Raw genomic sequence first — 22,679 nt, 5'->3', positions numbered from 1 at the left:
AACTTATTTTTTTTAAATGTTTAAATATATTAGTGATTAGCCAAAATCACTTTGGCACTAAATATAATATTCTTATATTAGGTTCCTTGGATCAAACCGGGTATAGGGGTGTTACAGATTATTATTATAATAATAGAAGGAATAATAATAGAAGGAAAAAGTCTTTTATTACTTGTGTACTACAATAGTTAGACATAAAATAAAAAGAAATAGTTAGTGTGAATTTAAACATGGAATTAGAAATATGAGTAAAAAGTCTTGTAAAAATAAGACATCTTTAAAATAGGTGAAATTTTTTCCTTCTCTTCACTAGAAAAAAGTCATGGGAGTGGCTAAATATTATCGATTGAATTAGTTTTGTGCTAGCTCATATACTAAAACATATATAAAAAATAATACTCCAACCAAACGTAACATAAAAAGTTAAATTCTATGAAATAAAAAAACATTTTAAAGAAAAGGTTTTTTTTTTAAATTGCGGTTTTGGTTAACAATTTATTGACTAACAAATCTTTCATTAACAGTTTACCCACGAAAATCTAGAGTCATATGTTATTTGATAGTGTTGAGTCACTTGTCAGTTGTGTTGTGAATCGTGATTAAAGAAACAACTGTAAAAAGAAAGTAACAACAATGCATATGTTACACGGTTGGAAATCCCTTCCTATGTCTATCAAGCCTTACTCACAGAGTAATCCACTATGAATGAATAGTACAAGATGTGATTAAGTTCAACTTACTTACCAAGTTCCAATCTCATTTCTACACATTTAATTAGATTCACTCTTCCACTCAAACTTTTTTCTTGAAAGCTTATTTACAAACTAAATAAAAAAAAACAATTTGTTTACAAAATATCTTCCCCTTGACAAGTTCTTATGATGAGCAAATAGTGCTTTTTTCAACTCGTAGCCAAAGCAACGAAACAAGTCTTCAATATATATATAGATAGTGCCAAATTTGTGAATCTTCCACTAGTATGATCGATTAAAGCTCCTTAAAATTGTCTTAATCAAATGCTTTCAAATGGCATAATGATTGCTCTTAAAATGGTATCACGTTAAATATCTTTCGTGAAACATCTCTTAAAACACAAGACGATGATCGTTAATCAAAATGTTAAGATTATTTATTTTAAGGAAGAGATAAAATGTTAATAACCAAAATTGGGTATCTATAATATTATTAAATAGGACGGATTTCAACTGCTTCTTGAGAAATAAAAGATGTTGCTTGTTCAGCTTTCTCCATTGATCTTCTCTACAAAGGTTGTGATGAAGGTGATCTTTGTCTCTAATTTTATGAGGAAGAAGGGCTTGGTTGTTGAGAGAATGCTTGAGAGAGTTTTACTTTCGAGAAAAGGTTCTCAAAATCTTACTGCTAAAAAAAAATTAAAAGAGGGTAAGTTAAAAGGTGCTAGAGTGTGAACTTCGAAATGTTGTTCGATACTTCTAGACCTTTAATAAAATTGATAAGCATTAAAGGTCAAGCAAGAGTTGCATTGTGGTTCCCACATGATGCATCGTGGGGGACACAAGATGATTTGTATCAAGTGTCCATCTATTCATAGGAAGTGATTCGTCTCATAAATGTTTTTAATCCATCATTCTAAACCCTTACTAGTGGTTTATAAATTATTATTATTACATTTAGAAACGTGGTAATTAAAATTCTACAAACATTGAAAATGGTAATAGCTTTGGTTTTGGAATGGTCAAAAAGTTTGCGTAGGCAAAACTTTCAACGTTGCTTTGGCAAAAAGTTTACATTTTACCACCATTCCAACAGCTTTTGAAAGTCCACGGCACGTGCAAACACTAAATCCAAAGTATTTGAACTTGATAGCTAAAGATCAAAACATTCTTGCTTACAACATCTCAAATTTCGTTTTACTTTTATGCATAATATATTTTTTAAAATTATTAAATTAATATATTTAGTAAATTTTAATATTTAATTAACTCATATACATATATGAATACAATACTCATTTTAATTTTTGGAAATATAATTAAATTACTTTACTAATGAATTTAAAATTTATAAAAATAAAAATCAGTATGTCACTGTCGGTAAAACATGACATATGGTTTCATTACACACTTACTTTTGATTAGTCCCAAAGACTTTTTATGTTTTGTAAAAGTTGTGCGATCATTACCCAGATTTTATCCTTCTTTCTCGTTTTCTAGTTCTTATTCTAATCCAAGTAAAACCCTGATGAATTCAATTTTATTTTTAAATTTATAATAATTTTTAATTCTTCTATCCTTCAATTTAAGGATTAACAAAAATATTCATCTCATTACAATTATAATAATTTGTTTTTGTTAATTTACGTAATGATAATTTAAAAAGAAAAAGTAGAATTGTCAACTATTGGTTGAGTGTACAAATTTCAATTAAAATCGAATTAACCGACTGAATCAATCTAATTCGGTTGGAAGTTGGTTAATTCGATTTGAAATTGGATAATTAACTGAATTTAATAATTAATAATATAAATTATATGTAATTTTAATTTGATTAATTTAGTCAAATTAACATTATCAATTTATTTTTATATGTTTTATATTTATTTAAAAAAATATAAACTTTGGTTAATCAACTGGATTAACTGAAATATTTCAGTTCAATTAATTTTTTTAAAAAAATTTTAATTCGATTAACAATTAAATGATTAAAAAATTTGTTAATTCAGTTAACCATTTCAACACGCTAAATATTACATTAGAATTTTCAAATTAAAAACAAAATTAATAATTTTTAGATTTTTAAAAATATAAAAATTGAATCGGTATCTAAAAATGACGTGAGAGGGGTAGAGGAAAATGCCAAATTGGATGATATTATTGTAACCTCCAGTTTTGACCCATGGTTAAAAGTAGAGGATACTTCCCGTGTCTATCCTGGAAACCTCCTATGAAAATCTCTTTATTCCCATCTCCATGTATCTTCTCCCCCTTTATATACGAACCCACCACACACTCTCTGTTCCACTCAAATCCATCACCTTCTCCTCCAACTTCACTTCCATTTTATTAATTTTAGCTTCCCAAAAATGGCTTCTTTCGGAGAAGCACCATCTGATTTAGAACTCATAAAGCAACACCTCTTTAATGATTTTCCTTCAATGGAAACCTTTCTTTCACCTCCTCCAACACCACAGTTTCATAAACAATCCACCCTAAGCCAACGTCGTCCTTCTATTAACGTCACAATTCCACCATCGAAAGTTAACATAACCTCCGCAGCCACGAAAGCCATCGAGGAACATGACGAGAAAAGGCATTACAGGGGTGTAAGAAGACGACCATGGGGTAAGTTCGCAGCCGAAATTAGAGACCCTAATCGAAAAGGTTCTAGAATTTGGCTCGGAACTTTCGAAACCGCCATCGAAGCCGCTAAAGCTTATGATAGAGCTGCTTTTAAGCTACGTGGAAGTAAAGCCATTTTGAATTTCCCTCTCGAAATCGGAAACTCGAACTCAACTGAATTCCAACCCTCGAATAAAAGAAAAAGAGAAGAAGAAGAAGAAGAGAGGAGGAAAGTGGTGAAAAAGGAGGAGGTAACGGAAAACGTAACGACAACGGGGATATGTTTAACGCCGTCAAATTGGAAAGGGTTTTGGGATAGTGAAGATATGAAGGGAATATTTAGTATTCCTCCATTATCACCTTTATCTCCGTTTGGTTATTCCATTTCAGGACTCGCCGTTATGTAATGATGTGGTGTCGTTTACTAAATAAGGAAAGGTTGGTTGACGTGACGGCTTAATCATCTACTATAAACGGAAAAGTTAACGGCCGTCAAGAAATAGATTAACGAAGAGGTGTGTGTTTTGGATTAGTATGAGTATTATTAGCATATATAAGCTAGAGAATGCCAAAGCCTAAGGTTTTTTATTTAATTAAAATTGTATTTGTTTCTTTATTTGTTTATTTAATGAAATTATTATTTTATTTTTACAAAAAAAAAGAATCAAACCTTTGTTATAATTAATTAATTAAGATTTATGTAAGGGGTTTTTTGTTAATATTTTTTAAATTATTTGAACAAAATATAATTTTTTGGACGGTTACGGAATATAAATGTATAATTTGATACATGAATTTTGATCTGGTGTAATTATACATATGAAACTTGAATTGTGATTCTTATGTTTTATTTTAATTCAATTATACACATGTAAAAAAATAAATACATATATTTATTTTCATATTTGATTAATATAATTGTTTAAGTATCCAATATGTAATTCAATAATTTGTTAATATTTTATGAAAATTTAATCAAATTATAATTTTATATATAAAATCACACAAAATCGAAATTAATGTATAATATATATTTGAAAGCAACTAGATATGGTAACATAAGAATGGGATTTTATAAAAATTTCAATTTTGTAATTTTTATATTAAAAATAAACCCAAATGGATTTTATAAAGAATATATTATAATTACAAGTTGGGATATGAAAGTTAATGAATACATCACGCAATTACATTTAATAAAATTTAAGAAAGTAGGTGAGATTAATTATTACTATTAATATTTGTTCCGTGATGAGTAATAATTTTGTTAATATAAGATAAAGATGTTTAATTAGTGTAAAGTATAATTAAAATTGAAATTGTTACAATCTATTTAGATTTGAGATCATATTTCCAATACTTGAAGACTTGATAGAAGAAAAGTCCCCATCTAAAGTGAAGTTTTTAATATAATTGTTGGGGATATATTAAGCGAATTATGATTTAATATGCAATGTTACGTGTAAATTTTGATGTTGTTATTTTTTTTATTTGATTTCATTTTCACAAACTACTAATAACACCATTTTGTGTTTACATATTATATACACAAATAATTATACTTGTCTAATATAAAGATAAGTTGATGTATTCATATTTGTAATGTGTATAATTGAATCAAAATCAAAAGTACACATTTGAACTAAAACCAGAGTTTGATGTGTATAATTGTACGAAATTAAAATTCATGTATCGAGTTATACATTAAATTAAAGTTTGTGTATAATTTTAATATTTATCCCATAATTATTTCAACATTAATTTGGAGTTGGGAGAACCGAACAATTTTTTATTTTTACTTTTTGTAGGAGGTAAGTGTTGTCCAATGATGTCAACTAAATACTTAAACATAAGTTCTTTGTTATTCTGCATTCAATCGACTATTTATTTTTCTTTTCAAATTTATATATTTTGAGTACAGTTTATTTTAGATTAAATTTCTTTTTTATTGTTTTTGGGCAATTGGAAGCTCATAGTTTACCACTTGAGAGGGATTTTTTTTGGGTATAATTAGGGTATTTTTCATGTCCATTTTAAGTTTTTGAAGATTAATTTTTTTAGGATTCGTGATAGCTCTTCTCAATAATATTATTTCTATGTTCGAACTTGAATTTTCTCCTTAATTACTTTAATTGGTTTGGTTATTAAGAATAATGTATAACTTTGCTTGCACGAGATAATCTCTAATTTTCGTTAATGTCTAAGGTGCGATGTTATTATAGTGGAATCTTGTGGGGTTCTTTTTAAAATCATCAACCGTGGTTAAAAGATAGAAATAGAAAAATTATAGCGGTTTGATTAAGCCATCCCAAAAACAAGGAAATTATGCTAGTGACCTGAAACCTGTCAATTATCGAAAACATTACTTTTCTCTAAAAATTATATGCAACACATTTTACAAAGTGCTTTCTAGTAACATGGCAAAGAGATGCATGCAAGATTTGATTATGGGGTAGGGGTAGAGGTGTGCATGGGTCGGGTCGGGCCTCGCTCAACTAAAAATTTAGGCCTGTTTGTTAGGCTTGGCCCGAGAAATGGGCCTAAAATTTTGCCCAAGCCCAACCCGGATAAAAATGTTAAAACTTGAGCTCGACCCAGCTCACCCATATTAATTTTTATATTTTTTATATAATTTTAAAAAATATATAATATATCAAAAATACTAAAAACATCAAAATAAATATTTCACAATAAATTGAAAATAAATTTTTAAAAATATGTATACTTAAATAATACTAAGATAGATGCAACTTAAGAAGCAAATGACTCTAAAATAATAACAAAATTAACAAATGTTTTTAAAATAATAACAAAATTAACAATAAAATAAGTTTTATGCAATATCCAAACAATAATAACAAAATAGTAACAACATAATAGTAAAATGGTAGCAAAATAAGGAGAAAACAATAAGAAAATAATATTTAAAAAAAAAGCAAAAAATTTGTCATTTAGTGAATTTGGGTTGGGCCGGGTCAAAAATATCTTACCCGAGGCCCGACTCATTTTTTAAACGTGTCTTATTTTTTTATCCAAATATATTTTTTAGGCTTATATTTTTACCAAAACTCTCTCATCATGGTCTAGGTAGGGGTCTACTTAGCAAGTGGTAGAACAAGTACTTTTTGTCCCTAGGGATGTAAGTATTAGAAACAGCTTGAAATAGCTAGCTTTGAATCCGGTCATCTTACACACACAATTCATAATGAAGCTGTCAAATAAAATGACAAGAGGGTTAGTTGGGGTGTGGATCCCTCCAAGTAGCCAGTAGCCACTCTAGTTGCAAAGTGATTTGTCTCTTAAAATGTTGCATGTCCACTCCCTCAATTTACACCATAGCTCCTTATTTGCCAAACATATACATGGATAAGAATTGAACAACTTGGGAGGTCCCAGCAACCTCAGGACATATATGTATAACATGGACAATCTTTTTCACTTCAGTTGCTGTATCTAGAGTCAACTTGAAGAACTCCTATTAAAAGGACCCCATTTTTGGGCTGCTTTAATTGTCCAAGGATAAGATCATCCCTTAAACCGTGTGCAGAAACAGTTCCAAGCTACTGCGGGCAAACCAAAACACTGAGAGATAAACCAACGGGCAATGCCAGGGCTGGGATTTTTTATTTATGTATATACTCCAACTCCTCCTTGACTTTGTTTAATATTTCAACGTTTCGATTTCGACAAGTGGGAAGCCAGAATTTGTTTTTGGAGACATCGAATTTGAATTTTAAATTTGAGAGAGTTAAAACTGTAATTTTATCATTGTATTAATGTAAAATTTTATAATTTATCAAGGGTTAAAATATAAATATTTATATTTGAAGAGATCATAATTAAATTTTAAATTTTAGGAGAGAGCAAAATATGATATAGGTGCTCTCATGTCGTAGTATGCTTGCATGGATCCAAAGGATATTTTTCCCCCCAAGGTGAGTCCCACATTTGAAAAAGCTGTCAATTTCCATGGCGATGGGATAGGGAGATTTTGATCTTCACTGTATAAATAGATCCTCACTCACTCCCACATTTCAACTTCATATCCAATTTCATCATATACAAATTCCTTGTAAACTTTAACAATGCCGGCTACATTTGAAGAATCAACAACTCTCGAGTTCATTCGACAACACCTTCTCGGTGACTTTGCCACCGTCGATGCTTTCATAAACACCCTCGATTTTGGCCTTTCTCACCTTCAACCCCAAAGCCATCAACTCCCTGAAATCTTCACCCATGGTGTAGAACCAGCGCCGATAACAAAGGAGCCATTCTGTGAAGAGAAAAGGCATTATAGAGGTGTACGAAGAAGGCCATGGGGAAAGTTTGCGGCGGAGATCCGTGACCCGAACCGGAAAGGGATTCGGGTATGGTTAGGGACTTATGATAGTGATGTCGATGCTGCTAAGGCTTATGATTGTGCTGCGTTTAAAATGAGGGGTCAGAAAGCAATACTGAATTTTCCACTTGAAGCCGGAGAGGGAAGCCAGCCACCGGCGGTTACTACCGGGAGGAAAAGGAGGAGAGAGAAGAGAGTTTGGTTGCCGGAAAGTGACATCACATCGCCGGGAAGTAGTGAAATGGCTTGGGAGGTGAAGGAAGAAGAGGGTGAGCTTGATGATGATGATCGGAATGGACTGTCTCTCTTAACTAGAAAACGTGTTATAGTGACATGTTAGATAATGTATTAAATGCCCAAATGTATTTTATAATAACGTAATCAATATTACTAAATAGTAATTACGGGAGTTAGATGAGATAGTAAATGCTTTTCCTACCTTAATCAGAGGTCAAGAGTTTAATTTTCGTCTTTAGTATAAAACAACTTTAAAATTTGTGGCCAACATCTACTCTTTAATGAACCTACAGAATGCGGAAAATTAATTATTCAGCTCGCTCCAATAAATAACCTGATAAATAAATAAAAAGGTAAAAAAAGTGAACGATTAGAGTTATGTTTTTTTTTTGAAGAAAATGCAAGAATTCAACAACTTATTGTACAATGAATTGTATATGAAGTTGCAATTGAAGTTTTTGTGGAGAGGAATATGGCACAATGTTGGTCTTGGTTTTTTTTTTTGGATAAATATTAAATTCATATATGAACTTTGGTTTAATGTACAATTTGATACTTTAATTTTGATTTGGTACAATTATACATATAAAACTTGAATTGTGATTCATATATATATATACGAAACTTTTATTTTGATTCAATTATTCACATTTATAAAAACGAATGCGTACATTTATTTTCATATTGGATTAATATAATTGTTTGTGTGTGCAATTTATCAATGTAAAATGGTGCTAATTCGATAATGTTATTAGTGATTTGTAAAAATTTAATCAAATTAAAAATTTATATATAAAATCGCAGAAAATTAGAATTCATATAAAACATTGCACATTGCATCAAAATTTATGTATATTTTTAATATTTATTCCATTTAAGAATTAATTACATAGATTTTATTTTAGATATTTTTAAAAAATAATACATTAATTTTATTGAATTAGGAAAAAAGGTTAAAATATGTCATAAGTCCCTATACTCTTCACAAACTTGAAATTTAGTCCCTCTACTTTTTCATATTTCAAAATCTAGGTTTAATTGTTAAATACAAGTACAGGAATTTAGTACCCTTAACAATTGGACCTGAATTTTGAAATCTGAAAAGTAGAGGGACTAAATTCCTATAAATAAAAGTAAAAAGACTAAATCTTTAAAAATGGATTTAAATGACTACATTATTTTATGATATATGTAATTATTCAATAATTTTAAAATTTTGAATGAAAAGAAAAAGGTATGATGATATATGTAGGAATTTCAGTGCAAATTCATTTTCAACTATGGAAAAGAGTAATGCTTAAAGTCTAGATATTATTGGGACTATGTTTGGCTTATACAATAAGGCTCATATATGCTACCCAAAGATATTTATGATACTTTCTACCTCAGTTTTCTATAATTATAATATATATAATTACAAGCATATGGAGATTTATACATGAGAATTAAACTAAAATATGCGATGGAAGTTAAAATAGATAATAATTAAAAATATTTTTTAAAAATTTATAATTTCCGCGTCTGTTTTATGATTTATGGAGTTCATAGCTGTCGCTTCAAACAATGTTGTTTTTAATATTTTAACTCGCGTTCTTTCATTTGGAGTGTAAGGTATCTTATTACTTTATTTTTATGATGTAATATTATTCTTCAATTTTTTTATTGTAGATAAAAATATAAATTGTAAATATATCAAATATAATATTTCTAAAAAATAATTTATTTAATTTATTAATTCTAAAATTTTAAAATATCTCTTTTTGATTTTTCTTTTGTTAGTGCGTGCTATGAATGAGTAAAAACATGTGGCTAGAATAAGTAGAAATTTTAGTGCAAATTCATTTTCTAAGTACTTTATGTTATTTTCAACGATGGAAAAGAGTATGGCTAAAGTCTAGATATTATTTGGACTATATTTTGCACATGTATGAATTTTCTCATTAGAAGAGGTGGGTTTTTCGTATATAACGTCTAAAATTATTAATAATATTTTCTTAATTTTTAAATGAGAAAATAAATGCGTTTTAGTATGCTTAACGAGAGGGGGGAGCAGGAGAGCCAACCCGATAGCGTAAAGCCATTGGCAATGCACAGAGGCTCTCCAAAGTCGTTCGATGGTCAGGAAAAATAAAATAAAAAGTAGATAATAGATTTGAATATTTAAATTCAAATAAATTATTTTCTAAAAACAAAATAGTTTCGGATAACGGATATTTTGTTATCCATAAAAGTAAAATAAATTTGAATGGTGAATACTCAATGGTTCATATCGTACTTCTTAGTAGTTTGCAATGTTGGGATTAATCCCATATTGCTAAAAAATGTATAAGTTGAAGGGTTTATATATGATGTTCATTCTTATTCAGGCTCTTAGGTATTATTTTGATATTCTATAATAATAATAATAATAATAATATTTTTTTATAATTGGAGAGGGAAATGAGATTGTTTAAGATCGAAACCAAACGCTCGGACTTACAATATAATACTTTGTTGTTATCATTAGATTAAAAGGCTATTTGACAATAATTGTTATTACTATTATATTGAGTTATTGGTGCAGGTGCTACGTCATAACATTGTGTGCAGATAAGCGCAATATTGATATTGCTTACTACTATTGTATGGCAATGTGTAAATATAAACACATAATTAATAGATAATAGTGCGCTAACCAGTTGCGAGTGATGGAGATGTACTAACAACCGCCCCCATCACAGCAAGTTGCAGACTATTAAATAGCCGACTTATAAAAGATGTAAGAGGAGGGATAATATTATTATCATCAATCCTTTATTCATATGATCTCATTATCATAAATTTCAACCTTTCATATCCATTTTCGATTCTTTGGATTTCCCAGCTTGCTCTCATAGTGTAATAATAGAATATATAGCTTGATGGGGACTACTAGACTCAAAACAGTCAAAACCATGTGCATCTATATATATTATTTAAAGATATGTCTAGTAATTCACGGGGAGTTACTATTTAAGATAATTTAAATTTGACATGAGACATCGGTAATAGTAAATTATGTTTTAGTTAATATAATGCTAAATTGAGTAGGGAGATTGGGGATAACAATATTGTTTGAATCGATTTCTTTTTAGAGTAGTTGAAGCTTTTTTGTTGATATTTGAAGACTAAATTCAAATTCTAATATAATGATAAAATTACACATTGATTCCTTTAAAAATTTATAATTCAAGAGAATCATGGCAAACTTTAATGGGAAGACCTTTTTTCTAAGTTTGACTTCCTTTGGATCACTGATTGCCTCCACAAAGGCACATTTAGGCTAGTGTTTCACTGAAATCTCAACGCAGCCTCAATGCAGTTACAAACTCCAAAAATGCTATTTTGCTTTGACTAGAGCCAAAGCCTTCAGTGTACCTACACCAGTGAACCAAGAAGCCTTTTCCTTTGACAAATATAACCATATTTTTATCTATGATTTTCCCTTTTTATCCTTTTCATACCTAACCTTATTTGTTAGGAAGCCAGCCGCTGATATTGCTACTGGTTTCTCCCTCATCTTTATTATGATGACTACTTGTTTGACTACTATTCATATATTTAGGTATTGATTACATAATATTGAGTGGTATGGTGTTCCAACTTGTGCTTTGTTCTTGCTATCTCTTTTTTGGATACTGATTGAGAGCATTTTTCTATTCTGTGCTTATTGTATTTTTTATGTTTTTTTTCTGTCATGATCTTGCTTTCCCCAAGTAGCATAGATACATCTTTCTTTCTGTTGCTCCTTCAATGTTGCAATACGTTGGGTCATTTCTTTTTCTTTTTACTGCAATTTGAATTTTGGATTTAAGTACCCACTTTTTTCGACAAAAGTATTTAGATATCAATGTGAAAAAATGCGTATAATTTAAAGACTAAATCATGTCAATTTTTTTAATAAATATATATATATATTGCTTATTGATTGGGATGGGATTGACCTTTTCAAGTTTTGCTCAATTTGATTAAAATCAAATTTTCAAATATGTAATTGAATAAAAATCATGCACATAATAGTACTAAATCATAATTCATATATTAAAATACACTTTAAATCTAAATTCATAAATAATTTTAAAATTTATTGCAAAATTTAAATATTAAACCTTATGGAAAAAAGAAAAACACTTCAATTTCAATCCAAACTATTACATAACTCCTCATGTTATACTAATTAAGACAGTTAAAATTAGGTAAAAATATTATAAAGTCTTATAGAAGTTCCAAAAAAAAATCATAAAAAAATTATAAAATTAAAAGGAGGGTGTTTTGATAATTCTCGCTAAGTGGGGCAAAACAAACTCAAAATTTAAATTGAAAACCCACCCTCACAAAACTACTCCTATAAAGTTGGATTGGATCGGAACTCGGTTAGCATTATTTTGCCATAAACGATACCTAGATATCACTTATCATGAGCCAATAACACAACTTCCAACCTTAAAGACATGTCTATTAAATAAAAGGGACTTCTGCAAGTCCAAGACCCATCACATTCTTTTTCCAATAAACATAAGCAACAAGTTAACCAGCACTACTATTTAGAGAATATACCACAAGGGAGGATCAGAGTTTCAGGGTCCAAATGCATGTTGTTCGAGCAAGCATGTCAATATAACAAATTAACGATCAATATCATGTTATGTGAATACATATGGTGTTCCAACATATATTTGACAATAATATACACTTTAAGAACGTCTTCTTGGCCTATGCAAACGTGCCTACTTAGTTTTCAAAGTTTAAAAGGAGCAACGAAAGATCCACATAAGGATCCAAGAAAATGGATAAACATCGGAATCAAAGTAACTGAAATATCTATGCTGATACACTTTGAAGCAAAAATTTCCGGTTCAATATAATATACATATAGGTTGGAAATGTGTCATGATGATATCAAATTCTTGAGACAATCCAAACTGAGAACAAATCTGTAGCAACCCAAATATGAGCTAAATGCAGATGGTAAATCTACCATATGAGAGAGCATGTACAAGGAAGAAGTTTACCAGATATGAGACTGTCTAAAATCACAATCCTTCATGGTGACTTCACAGCTTCGAAGTTGAAGTGATTTTGCAAATTATTAGAGGCAAAATATGTAGCCATGATGATGTGTTTACATCGGAGCATATATCCATCGAATCTAAATAGATGTAATCTTCATGTTGTTGATCAAGTCGATAGTATCTTTACAGACTTTCCCACCTGTTGATTCATCACAGTTCAGGAAACTCGGTTGGTTTGTCGAAGCAAGAAGTCTAGCCCACATCCTATCAGTCAGCTTCACGGTGTTTTGAGTTTCAGTAACGTGCTGAAACAGAAATACCATACAGTGACATTCCAAGTTAGACGTCAACTCCAATACAGTACAAAAACTAGGTTAATTTGCAAAGAGGTGACAACAACCAATTATCTTCAGTTTTGGGGGTTGATGCTTGTAAGGTAAGGAAAAAACCAGTTGAATTTTGAACAAGTTAGTTCATGGAGAAACATTTTAACTTCAAAAGAATAAATGCAATTAGATGTCAAGCATAATTATCAGATTTCAAAATAAAGTTAAAACCACTGAAAACTCTAATGCTTACAGAAATTGGAATATAGGCGTGTCTGCTGTTTACAGGTCCAACTGTGAACCCTGTATATCCAGCCATGGCTCCATGCACAGCACTTTGAGCAAGAAGGGTGCAGTAAATATTGTCTGATGCATTACTCGGAATAGCTCGTATCATGTATGTAGGATCTGGAGGATGAAAGAAAAAAATAATTTTAGTTTTATCACATGAAATAATAAGAACAAGCAGTTCCGATCTAGAGAGTTCAAATTTGCCCACTAACTTCCACATCAAAAACTCAAGCAAAGGTTCTTAAAATGAAAAGATGTCTCATGAAATTTGGTGTCCATGCAAGTAGATAATTTCAAACCAGCAGCTTTTATGATAACAGTTAATTCACTAAAATTTTGGTAGATGACACTGAGAGAAAAACAAGTTTCCAAGAGGTTTGCAGTAAAACTGCGGCTCATGATTTCATGTTTGGTCATGATATTTGAACAAGGTTTCTTTAAAGTACAAAGCATAATGAAACAGACAGAAGCATCTTATTTCAGGAGGGTAGCACATGATCAAGTGCATAACACATCAAGTAATTGCAGCACCAACCATCATTTACCTAACTATTTGCAAAATATGGATTATGCATATCCAAGAATTTTCTTGCGGTTGTAGTAAAATTAGCATGACAAAACACCCAAATCTCTTAACCAGGATTATCTTAACTATAAAAATGACAGATCAAATAAAATTGCACTAGCCACAAGGACAAGAGTGGGGATAAAAAAGATATGATGTTGAACTTACCAATGTATTTCATATTTATTGCCATCTTCCGCTCCTTAGTAAAATGATCCTGCATGAAGTAGTAAATAATTAAGGGGAAATGATAAAAGCACAGGTGATAAGAACAAAAGGAGGGTTGATTACCAAAGACCCTTAGTAACACAATAGAGTTACAATTTCCTCCAAAATTTATAATTATACACCACAAGCTGTTATGTTAATACACTAAAACCCTTCTATTATGGAGCTCAAGAAGGAAAATTACTACAACCAGAAATCAAGAACCAGTCCATAGTAAAGTTTCAACTCAAACAAAAATGTTTCATGCAACATAATATTCTGGCGGTGCACTAAGATTTTCCTCTCGGTATATAGTTCAGAATGCATGAAAGAACACCATCTTTTCTTTTTCTGATTTCCTAGATTATAGATGCTTTTATTTCTAAACCTGCATTGATTTATGATTATATAAAATGAAATTAAACACAGAATCCAACAAAGGAATATTAATTACAACTAGCACCCACTTCAATGCTCATTTCAATAAAAAACCTTCTGGAGAAAGGTTGCTTAAGGGAAGGAGAAATAAAAGCCTTAGTTTTTTCCTTAAGGTATCGTTGAGACTGTGATACCATTATGTACTGAATTAAAAATCTGAAGCTGATAAGAGAGATTATGCATCCCACCTTGATGTTTTGGGTTAACCAGAGACCAACATCAAGGAGAAGCCTGTTTCCAGATGCATCTTTCTCATCAATTCCTTGCATACTTTGAGCAAGATATTCCTGACCAGCTCCTTCAGCAACAACAATAACTATATGTCCATTCTCTTTTAATCTCTCTTCAATAAACTCAAAGAGTCCACCTTTGCCTTCCAAATAGAATGGTGATTCTGGAATCAAGCAGCAATCCTGTTGCATGTCAAATATTATGATATTGTTAGACATCAACCACACAAAGATGAAGAATTTGAACCAAAATATTACACTTTACTCTTTACTCAAATTGAATGAATTCTTGGGAAATTGAAGTATGGGGAAATAAACAATGATAAAAAAAAAGACAACAAAGGGTATAGTCATCTAATATTCAGTGTAATTCAGAGGTATTTATCATATGAAGCTAGTTGCATAGAAAATGGGACCAAGACCTTACCACATCGCGACTTGCCAGTGTTGCAAACATAGCAATGAAACCTGCATGAGTAATAGTTAAAGAGGATGCCAGCCACACCACACCACACACACGCATAATATGCATTATCTCCATATATAATAAAGAAATATGATAAAATATCCCCTAACTACATAATTATCATGTAGTTTCTATAAAGTTCAAAACACTAACCGCTGTATCTTCCCATGAGTTTGACAATTCCAATGCCATTTTCCACACTTTCTACCTCCACATGTGCAGCATTAATGGCCCTTTGAGCTTCTTCAACAGCAGTATCAAAACCAAAAGATTTGTCAATCACCTTGAGCCAGGCACAATTATAATCAGTCAGTTTAAACAGAAGATTGCAACCTTCAAAGTTGTATATGAAAATCATATTTCTATAAGAGCATTAGAAAAATATAATCCATCGTGGCCTTGCAAAGGGCTTTTAAAGAATAAAGAGAATATGGTAAGAGAAACAGAAGAAATATGTAAATTTAGCAGTCAACAGTTGGAAAAAGAGGCCCCGTAATTGAATAATTATTAAGATGTTTTACACTCCAATCATTCTAAAAACTGCAGATACAAAGAACGCCACTTTATTTGCTTTTACCCAGGAACTGTACCCTCTTTGTTGGAAGTATTTATAAGCTATAAAATTCACTTGATATAGTACTATCTAAAACCCAAACGATAGGTGCATGGATCTAATCTAAATACTAAAAGTATAACATACTTTATATTCTTTGTAGAGTTAACAAATTTGGTAGTCATATGACCACCGCAAAATACTACCTAATTTTACTCTCTCAAACATTATATTACTGTGGTTGAACTTACTGCAATATCATTATCAATTGTCTTGGGTATGCCAGCAACTGCTACCTTAAGACCACGTTTCTCAACTTCCTTGAAGAAAATGTGCCCATAGGAAACAACAGAAAGTAAGAAATAGAAAAAATAAATTCCAAAAAGATCAAGATGGATACACCTAAGTAAAAGGAATGATCTTACGTTGGAAGACCTATTACCTCATAAATCCGAGATGCCCCCCGCTGGGTTCCATCTCCTCCAATAATGTAAACCTGAAATCCATAGAGGTTTTGACAAGCTACCTACCAGTGAGGGACCTTTGTTATGGACAAGAAAGCAACTGCTTACCTGATTGATTCCCCTGTCCTGGATGTTATCAACAATCTTTTGAGTATCATGACCCCCTCGTGAAGTGAGAAGAAAGGTGCCACCACGTTTGTGGATATCATTCACAACTTTGGGTGTTAATATCAAGGTATTTTTAGAGTAAAAGCCTCTATATCCTCCCTAGAAATTTCAACAGTATAACGATGAAACAATGTTGCAACCAACTAAAATTTAATACAATCAATGTAAAAGAATGTAAATTAAGTTTTAAGAGAACCGAGAAACATACATAAAGAAGAAAAAAAACAGACGAATGATCGCAAAGTGAACTGCGCAATGTACTGTGGAATCTAGAAAAAGTAGAAGCTCTTTAAACTCTTTTCACAGCAACAGTCCTATTAAACATGTGAACATTTAAAGGAGCCACCATAAAATATTTTTCAAGTGAAATAAAAAAATCATGTGCTGAAAATAGATGCACTAGTCAATTATTTTTCCAGTTGACATGGAGCCAGTATTTAGGGCCTTGTATTAATTAATAACACAAAACATGCAGCAGTCCTGCTAGCATGAATAGTTTCTCGTAGCAGTAAACATCAACTGAGAATGATAGTTGCCATGTTGCATATTGCCATACTATACCATGAATTTGTAAAATACCAATTGAATATGAAATAACTGGGTAAGAACCTAGACAATCTGGAATCAATAGTTAAAATATGAACTTGAAAACTATTAAACTAAGCTCAAATGGAGATACTATATCCATAGAAAACCATCTTGTCTTTCTTGCTGAAAGAGAAAAATGGCTAACAAAATTTCAGATTTTAAAAACTATGTTCATGCACAAATTTTAAACGAATATAAGAAAGATGAACAGTAGATATATTCAATGAATAAGCAAAAACCACACGAGTTCATCAAAAACAATCCACACATGATCAAAGAAAATGTAATATCAAATGAACTAACCTGAATGCCAAGTATATCATCAACACCATACATATAGTTTAATCCACAGACAATCTCCCGAATGACTGTATTGATCCCTGGGCACAAACCACCACAAGTTACTATACAAGCACGCACTTCCTCTGATTTGAAATATACCTGCAATAAAAAATGCATTAAATAGGCTAATGAACCCATGTCAAGAGCATGATGACATCTTAAGAAACATACCTTTTCACAGGGCCCTGCACGCCGGAAATGTTCTCCTCGGGAGCTATCCTTCTGAACAACAATCTAAACAAGACAAAGGAAACAGATAAGACATTGTAGGATCGAATCAAATAGAATAAGTTTATCAGGACAACTTTGGGATGTGTTTTTCTTCATTTTCTTCTTCTTCAATCTTGGTTACCTACCTTCTGAGCAACCACATCTTCTGGACGAACAAAAGTTTGCCTGGCAGGACAGAAGATTAAAGTATAATGACCATGAAACTAAAATTGACCACAACTATTACGAAAACTATACCAAAAATAAGTGCACTTACTTGACGATAGCATATGCTTGGCTATTTTGCAAGGGATTTGGATACGACTGAAAGAAAAAGTAAATAGATAAAAAAACAACAAAAAGATATGATTTATGTATAAAAGGAATACAAAACCAAGAAGTTGGAAGAACTCGAATGCCATCAAAACCCTAAAAAATCAGATGAAGAAATACAGCATGGATATCAACAGATTGGTCAACAGTATAAATTGTAAGTTCATATGGAAGTGAAGAGAAGTGACATTGAGAGATAACTAATTGAATAAGCGAAGTCAGAAGAATCACAAAGTGAGATTTAAGGTGACAATCACAAAGTGAGATTTAAGGTGACAACATCTCTTGCAATGCACTTCTTAAGTCCCTACAAATGTGAGAGATTTTTAGAAATCAAAGACTCTTCATTTTGATACTTTTCTTATTTAAATACTTTCCAAGTTCGTACATTGATGGTTTCCAAAGCAGCTCAATTATTTTATGACTCTAACATTCATCTAATTTTACTCCAAATCACTTAAACTCAAGTACTTCTCAATTCTTTTTTATTTTTTATAAGGAGAGTTCATTTAGACTGTTTTTTTCTTTTCCATATTTTCTCGTCCAATTTATTATTATCAACACCAAATAACAGAAGCCCAAAATTCCTAATCATTACAAGAATGATTTTCTCTACACTAATCCAACTAAAACAATTCCAGACTCGGAAAAAGAATCAACAACAGTCACGAAAGCAAAAAATAAAATAAAATAAAATATGAAGGCTGAAAAGTGAAGTGAATACCGGCAAATCAGGGAGGAAATCAGTCAAGTGAGGGACATCGTCAATGACAAACCCATCATCCACCGCCGGATCAGAAACCTGAGCTCTGATCGGTATTTTTTGGCGGGAAAAAAGCGGATTTTTGCTGTAAGAGTTTCGATGCTTAAAGAAATTCAAGGAATGGGAACATCTAGATTTCGGATTGAGGATGAAGGTTGAAGTCGGTGCAGGAAAAGCACCGCGGAATGGACTGGAAATCGATAAATCCATTGGAAAATTTAAAATCCAAAAGCTTTTCAAAGACTTGTGATTTTTGCGGAAATTTCTTTTTTGTAGTGACAATAAAAAGTAAGAAATGAAAGTGCCGTGGAGTCGTTAACTTTGACTGTTTATTTCTGTGATGTAAGAAAGCGGTTAAGTCAAAATAGGCTTATGATCATTAGTCAGTTAACAAACATCTGGTTTTATATAGAAATTTTTTAACTATTTTAATAATATTTTTTCTTGGTCAACAATTTAGGAAATTCCTCAACTGTTAGAACGGATCAACAAGAACCAAGGTGATAACCAAGATTATCTTTAATCCATTGCCGATTGCGGCCTCTTATGTCCAAATTAGTGCAACCAAATCAACCCAGTTTTATAGCTGGCAGGATGTCAATACATGGTTATTAAAATGGATTTGGAAAAAACGTAGGATGGGACTTTCTGGAAAACACCTTGGTTGATGTATGCTTTTCACTGTCTGTTGGTCGTGTGTTGTATTCTTACAGCATCCTTTCAGGTACTGTACAATGGTGAGACTGAAATCATTTCGGCCTGTTCATGGCATTCATTAGGGGAACCCATTACCCCTATGTTATTTGTGCTATGCATGGAGGGACTGGGACACTTAATTGATCAAGAAGTTTGGTCCGAAAATTAGACTCCAGTGAAGTTAGTTCACATGTGTCTAATGATTTCACATTTTGATTTACAATGCGAACCTAAAACAGTTAGTCATGTACTCGATATTAGGTCAATGCCGCATGACTCAGGTTTATTTTTCGAAGAGTAGTTAGCTATTGGAATCAGTGATATACTAAGTTTCATGAGAGTGGATGATTTGAGGGTGTAGTTAGGCAGCTATTTGTTCCATGGGCGTGCTACAATAAACACTTTACAGTTCATACTAGAAAAAGTGCGTAGAAAGCTCGATGATTGGGATACTAGGAAACTTTCCTTAGTTGGGTATGTCACTCTTGCTAAATTAGTTTTACAAGCAATTCCTAATTACTTCATGACTGTAGCTTTGATTCCCATGACAATTTTGCCATTAAATTGAACATCTAGCGCGTGGTTCTATTTACAAGAAAACTAGCATTAGTCAATCGAGACCATTGTTGCAAGCCAATTCTTCGTGGGGGCTAAGCTTACCAAATTTTCGTGATGAAAATAAAGTATTTCTGTTGAGACTTAGGTTTTATATTATCACTTACACATGAAAGTTTTAGGTTACTTAAAAGGTAAGTACAACGTATAAGTGTCACGTCTTGCATGTGAGTAACACATCATCAAATCTAGAATTGAATAAACTTGAAAAAACTACTTCAAAAATACGAAGAAAGACCGAATTTGTGTAGAATGTTTCGGAAGCTCTATAACTCTTCACTTTTGTATAACATTTAATAGGGTTAGGTGAGAAGGTTCTAGAATGTGATATTGACCATCCATTAGGATCAATTGTAATCATTGGATCATTTCAGACTTGCCTATATAAGTAGAGACTCCCCTCACTTATTTGTATGTTCAAGCTAGTTTTGAGTAATATAACTATTTCCACCTGTGTCAAAGCCTTTCCCAAGTGAAAATCAAATGCTAATTTAGGCTTGTTGACGAAAGAATCGAATCTAATGTTGCACAGTACTGGAGCTAAAGTCTCGGCACGTGACACAATGATTATCTTCTCTTTCCTAAATTTAAAGCATTCAACAACAATGTATTCAAAGAGATTCCTCACATTCACTAACAAAATTATTTAAATAAAAATTGTTTAGTTTTAGAGATTATGAAGGCATAAGATTTAAATTTTTTTAAACAGAAAAATTAAAATTAACGATATAATAAAATTACCTTTTACCATACAATTGAAATCATCAGCAAACCACTAGCCGAGTAATGAAGAGATGTCCAGTTTCTCATTGAGAAAACTGTGAGTAAATTGTTTTGAAACTAGAAAATTCTTACTACTCCTTTCTACTAAAATATACAATAAATATGGTTAGATTTTTAAACATATACAAAATTTCAGGGAGTTAGCAAGTTTGAGACACGCATCAGCCCCTTCCATTACTTTTGTGCAAGAGTGAAAAAAGTTTTTGCATGAAATAATTTCCATCTCTTAAAAATTTCCAAATATAGATATATTATTACTTTTATATTTAAATGATCGAAATAAAATTCTATTAAATATATCATAAACATGTAATATAAAAGAAAAGCAAAAGCATTAGAGTTTTTTTACTGCAATTAATTGTTTTTATATTAATTATAAGACACTAAACATTCCAAAGTTGACCAAAAAATAATAAAATAATATAAAAGTAATAAGAGTAAAGGTCGTATTATAATTGTGGTGAAACCACTCGTATTCTTTTAAAAAAATTATGGGAAGGAAATTAGTAAGGAGGTTTCTTAAAAAAAAAAGTGAATTTGGTTAAAGTTAGTGCATTTATATAAAAATTAAAACAACAATTTTAATCTTCATATAAAATTGTTAATAATTTTTTATGAGTGATAAGAATATTTTATTGTAGACATGAGAGTGTAGATTCGATCCAAACAACCTCATCTCATTCCATTATTAAAAAAATAAAAAATAAAATTCAAATAAACTTAAACGATAATTTAACATATTATTTTATTTCAAATGTATAAAAATGGTTAATGAAAATTTAACATATTATTAACCCTTCAATTAATGTGTCACCTCACTTTTTCATTAAGGCTGTAACGGTAATTAACGGATGAGTGACCAAAACGTAATAAGTTAATAACTTTAATGACTAAAATATAACTTTTCTTAAATTAGTGAAAAAATTCTCCGAAATTTAGTACATTTTTATAGTTTACCCATTAAATTATTACATTGTGAATTTAATGGTCTGAATTTTATATAGCTTAAAATTCAATTTAAAAATGACTGTAATTAATAATTATAAATTAAATTATCACATTTTATATTTAGAATTCTATTCAATTTAAAGCTAAATTTTATGTAAACACTTATTAATTAATTTATCACATTATGTATTGAATGCTTAGAATTGTATTCAAATTAAAATAAGATAAAATTAACTATCTAAATGTGCAATTATGGCAATGTAATATTTTTCGTAAAATAGTTTTAAAGGTATTTTAAAGGCAAAATAGGTTTTCTGGGTGGGTTTACGTTTGCCGTCTTTTATTTCTATAGTAGGTAGGCCTGAACAGCCTTTCACGTTTAATGGACTTTTCAGTAAATGGCCTTCAAAACTTTCAAATGGGCCCAATTAGTTTCTCAGCCAGTTAAAAAAAGTGTAGATAGGTCTAATTTCGCTCTCAATCACCCTACTTTTACAAAATCCATTTAAATTGCCATATTTTTATTTTAAGAATAATAAACAATATGATTTAAAAAAATTTTCCTTATAAGTTTGGTTTCAATATTTTTATTTTAAGAATAATACACAGTCACCATAATTATAGAAAATATTTTTAAATTGCAATTTTAAATAGACTAAATATCAAATATGTGAAGAGTATAGGGATATGGACAGAATTAAACCTAAATAGAAAAACTAAACGTATCTCTTCAGCTATAAAATGACTAATTTAACCTTCACAAATTT

At 30.8% G+C, this 22,679-nt stretch overlaps 3 protein-coding genes across 4 annotated transcripts; 2 read left to right on the top strand and 1 right to left on the bottom strand.

Moving 5' to 3' along the window:
• The first annotated feature begins 2,888 nt into the window (after positions 1–2,888).
• LOC107953619 (ethylene-responsive transcription factor ERF105) lies at positions 2,889–3,933 on the top strand. Its single transcript, XM_016888982.2, has one exon. The coding sequence runs from the start codon at positions 3,062–3,064 to the stop codon at positions 3,722–3,724; it is 663 nt and encodes a 220-aa protein (XP_016744471.1). The 5' UTR covers positions 2,889–3,061; the 3' UTR covers positions 3,725–3,933.
• Positions 3,934–7,228: 3,295 nt separating this feature from the next.
• LOC107953621 (ethylene-responsive transcription factor ERF106) lies at positions 7,229–8,072 on the top strand. Its single transcript, XM_016888983.2, has one exon. The coding sequence runs from the start codon at positions 7,403–7,405 to the stop codon at positions 7,997–7,999; it is 597 nt and encodes a 198-aa protein (XP_016744472.1). The 5' UTR covers positions 7,229–7,402; the 3' UTR covers positions 8,000–8,072.
• Positions 8,073–12,539: 4,467 nt separating this feature from the next.
• Positions 12,540–19,248, bottom strand: LOC107953618 (ATP-dependent 6-phosphofructokinase 4, chloroplastic). 2 transcript variants are annotated; one of them, XM_016888981.2, is made up of 14 exons: positions 18,832–19,248; positions 18,052–18,098; positions 17,921–17,960; positions 17,736–17,798; positions 17,526–17,663; positions 16,575–16,733; positions 16,445–16,498; positions 16,254–16,322; positions 15,603–15,732; positions 15,411–15,451; positions 14,942–15,166; positions 14,277–14,325; positions 13,506–13,660; positions 12,540–13,231 (listed from the first exon to the last, which is right to left on the bottom strand). In XM_016888981.2, exons 1-14 carry the CDS (start codon positions 19,078–19,080, stop codon positions 13,064–13,066), a joined length of 1,587 nt encoding a protein of 528 aa, XP_016744470.1. In that variant the 5' UTR covers positions 19,081–19,248; the 3' UTR covers positions 12,540–13,063. The 2 variants fall into 2 exon arrangements, with proteins under 2 accessions (XP_016744470.1, XP_016744469.1); XM_016888980.2 differs by having other exon boundaries at positions 18,052–18,203; positions 18,832–19,211.
• Positions 19,249–22,679: the final 3,431 nt, after the last annotated feature.

The sequence above is a fragment of the Gossypium hirsutum genome, chromosome D07 (genome assembly GCF_007990345.1).
Source record: "Gossypium hirsutum isolate 1008001.06 chromosome D07, Gossypium_hirsutum_v2.1, whole genome shotgun sequence".
NCBI classification, from domain to species: Eukaryota; Viridiplantae; Streptophyta; class Magnoliopsida; order Malvales; family Malvaceae; genus Gossypium; species Gossypium hirsutum.
Note: the sequence above shows the minus strand (reverse complement) of the source record. Positions and strands in the feature narration are given on the sequence as shown.

Excerpts from the sequence above, each read along its gene's own strand:
- LOC107953621 (XM_016888983.2), top strand. The coding sequence starts at position 7,403 with ATGCCGGCTACATTTGAAGAATCAACAACTCTCGAGTTCATTCGACAA.
- LOC107953618 (XM_016888980.2), bottom strand. The coding sequence starts at position 19,080 with ATGGATTTATCGATTTCCAGTCCATTCCGCGGTGCTTTTCCTGCACCG. Across the intron at positions 16,499-16,574 it reads AGGACAGGGGAATCAATCAG|GTTTACATTATTGGAGGAGA; the intron begins GTAAGCAGTTGC and ends TATGGATTTCAG. Across the intron at positions 15,733-16,253 it reads CAATTGATAATGATATTGCA|GTGATTGACAAATCTTTTGG; the intron begins GTAAGTTCAACC and ends GCCTGGCTCAAG.
- LOC107953619 (XM_016888982.2), top strand. The coding sequence starts at position 3,062 with ATGGCTTCTTTCGGAGAAGCACCATCTGATTTAGAACTCATAAAGCAA.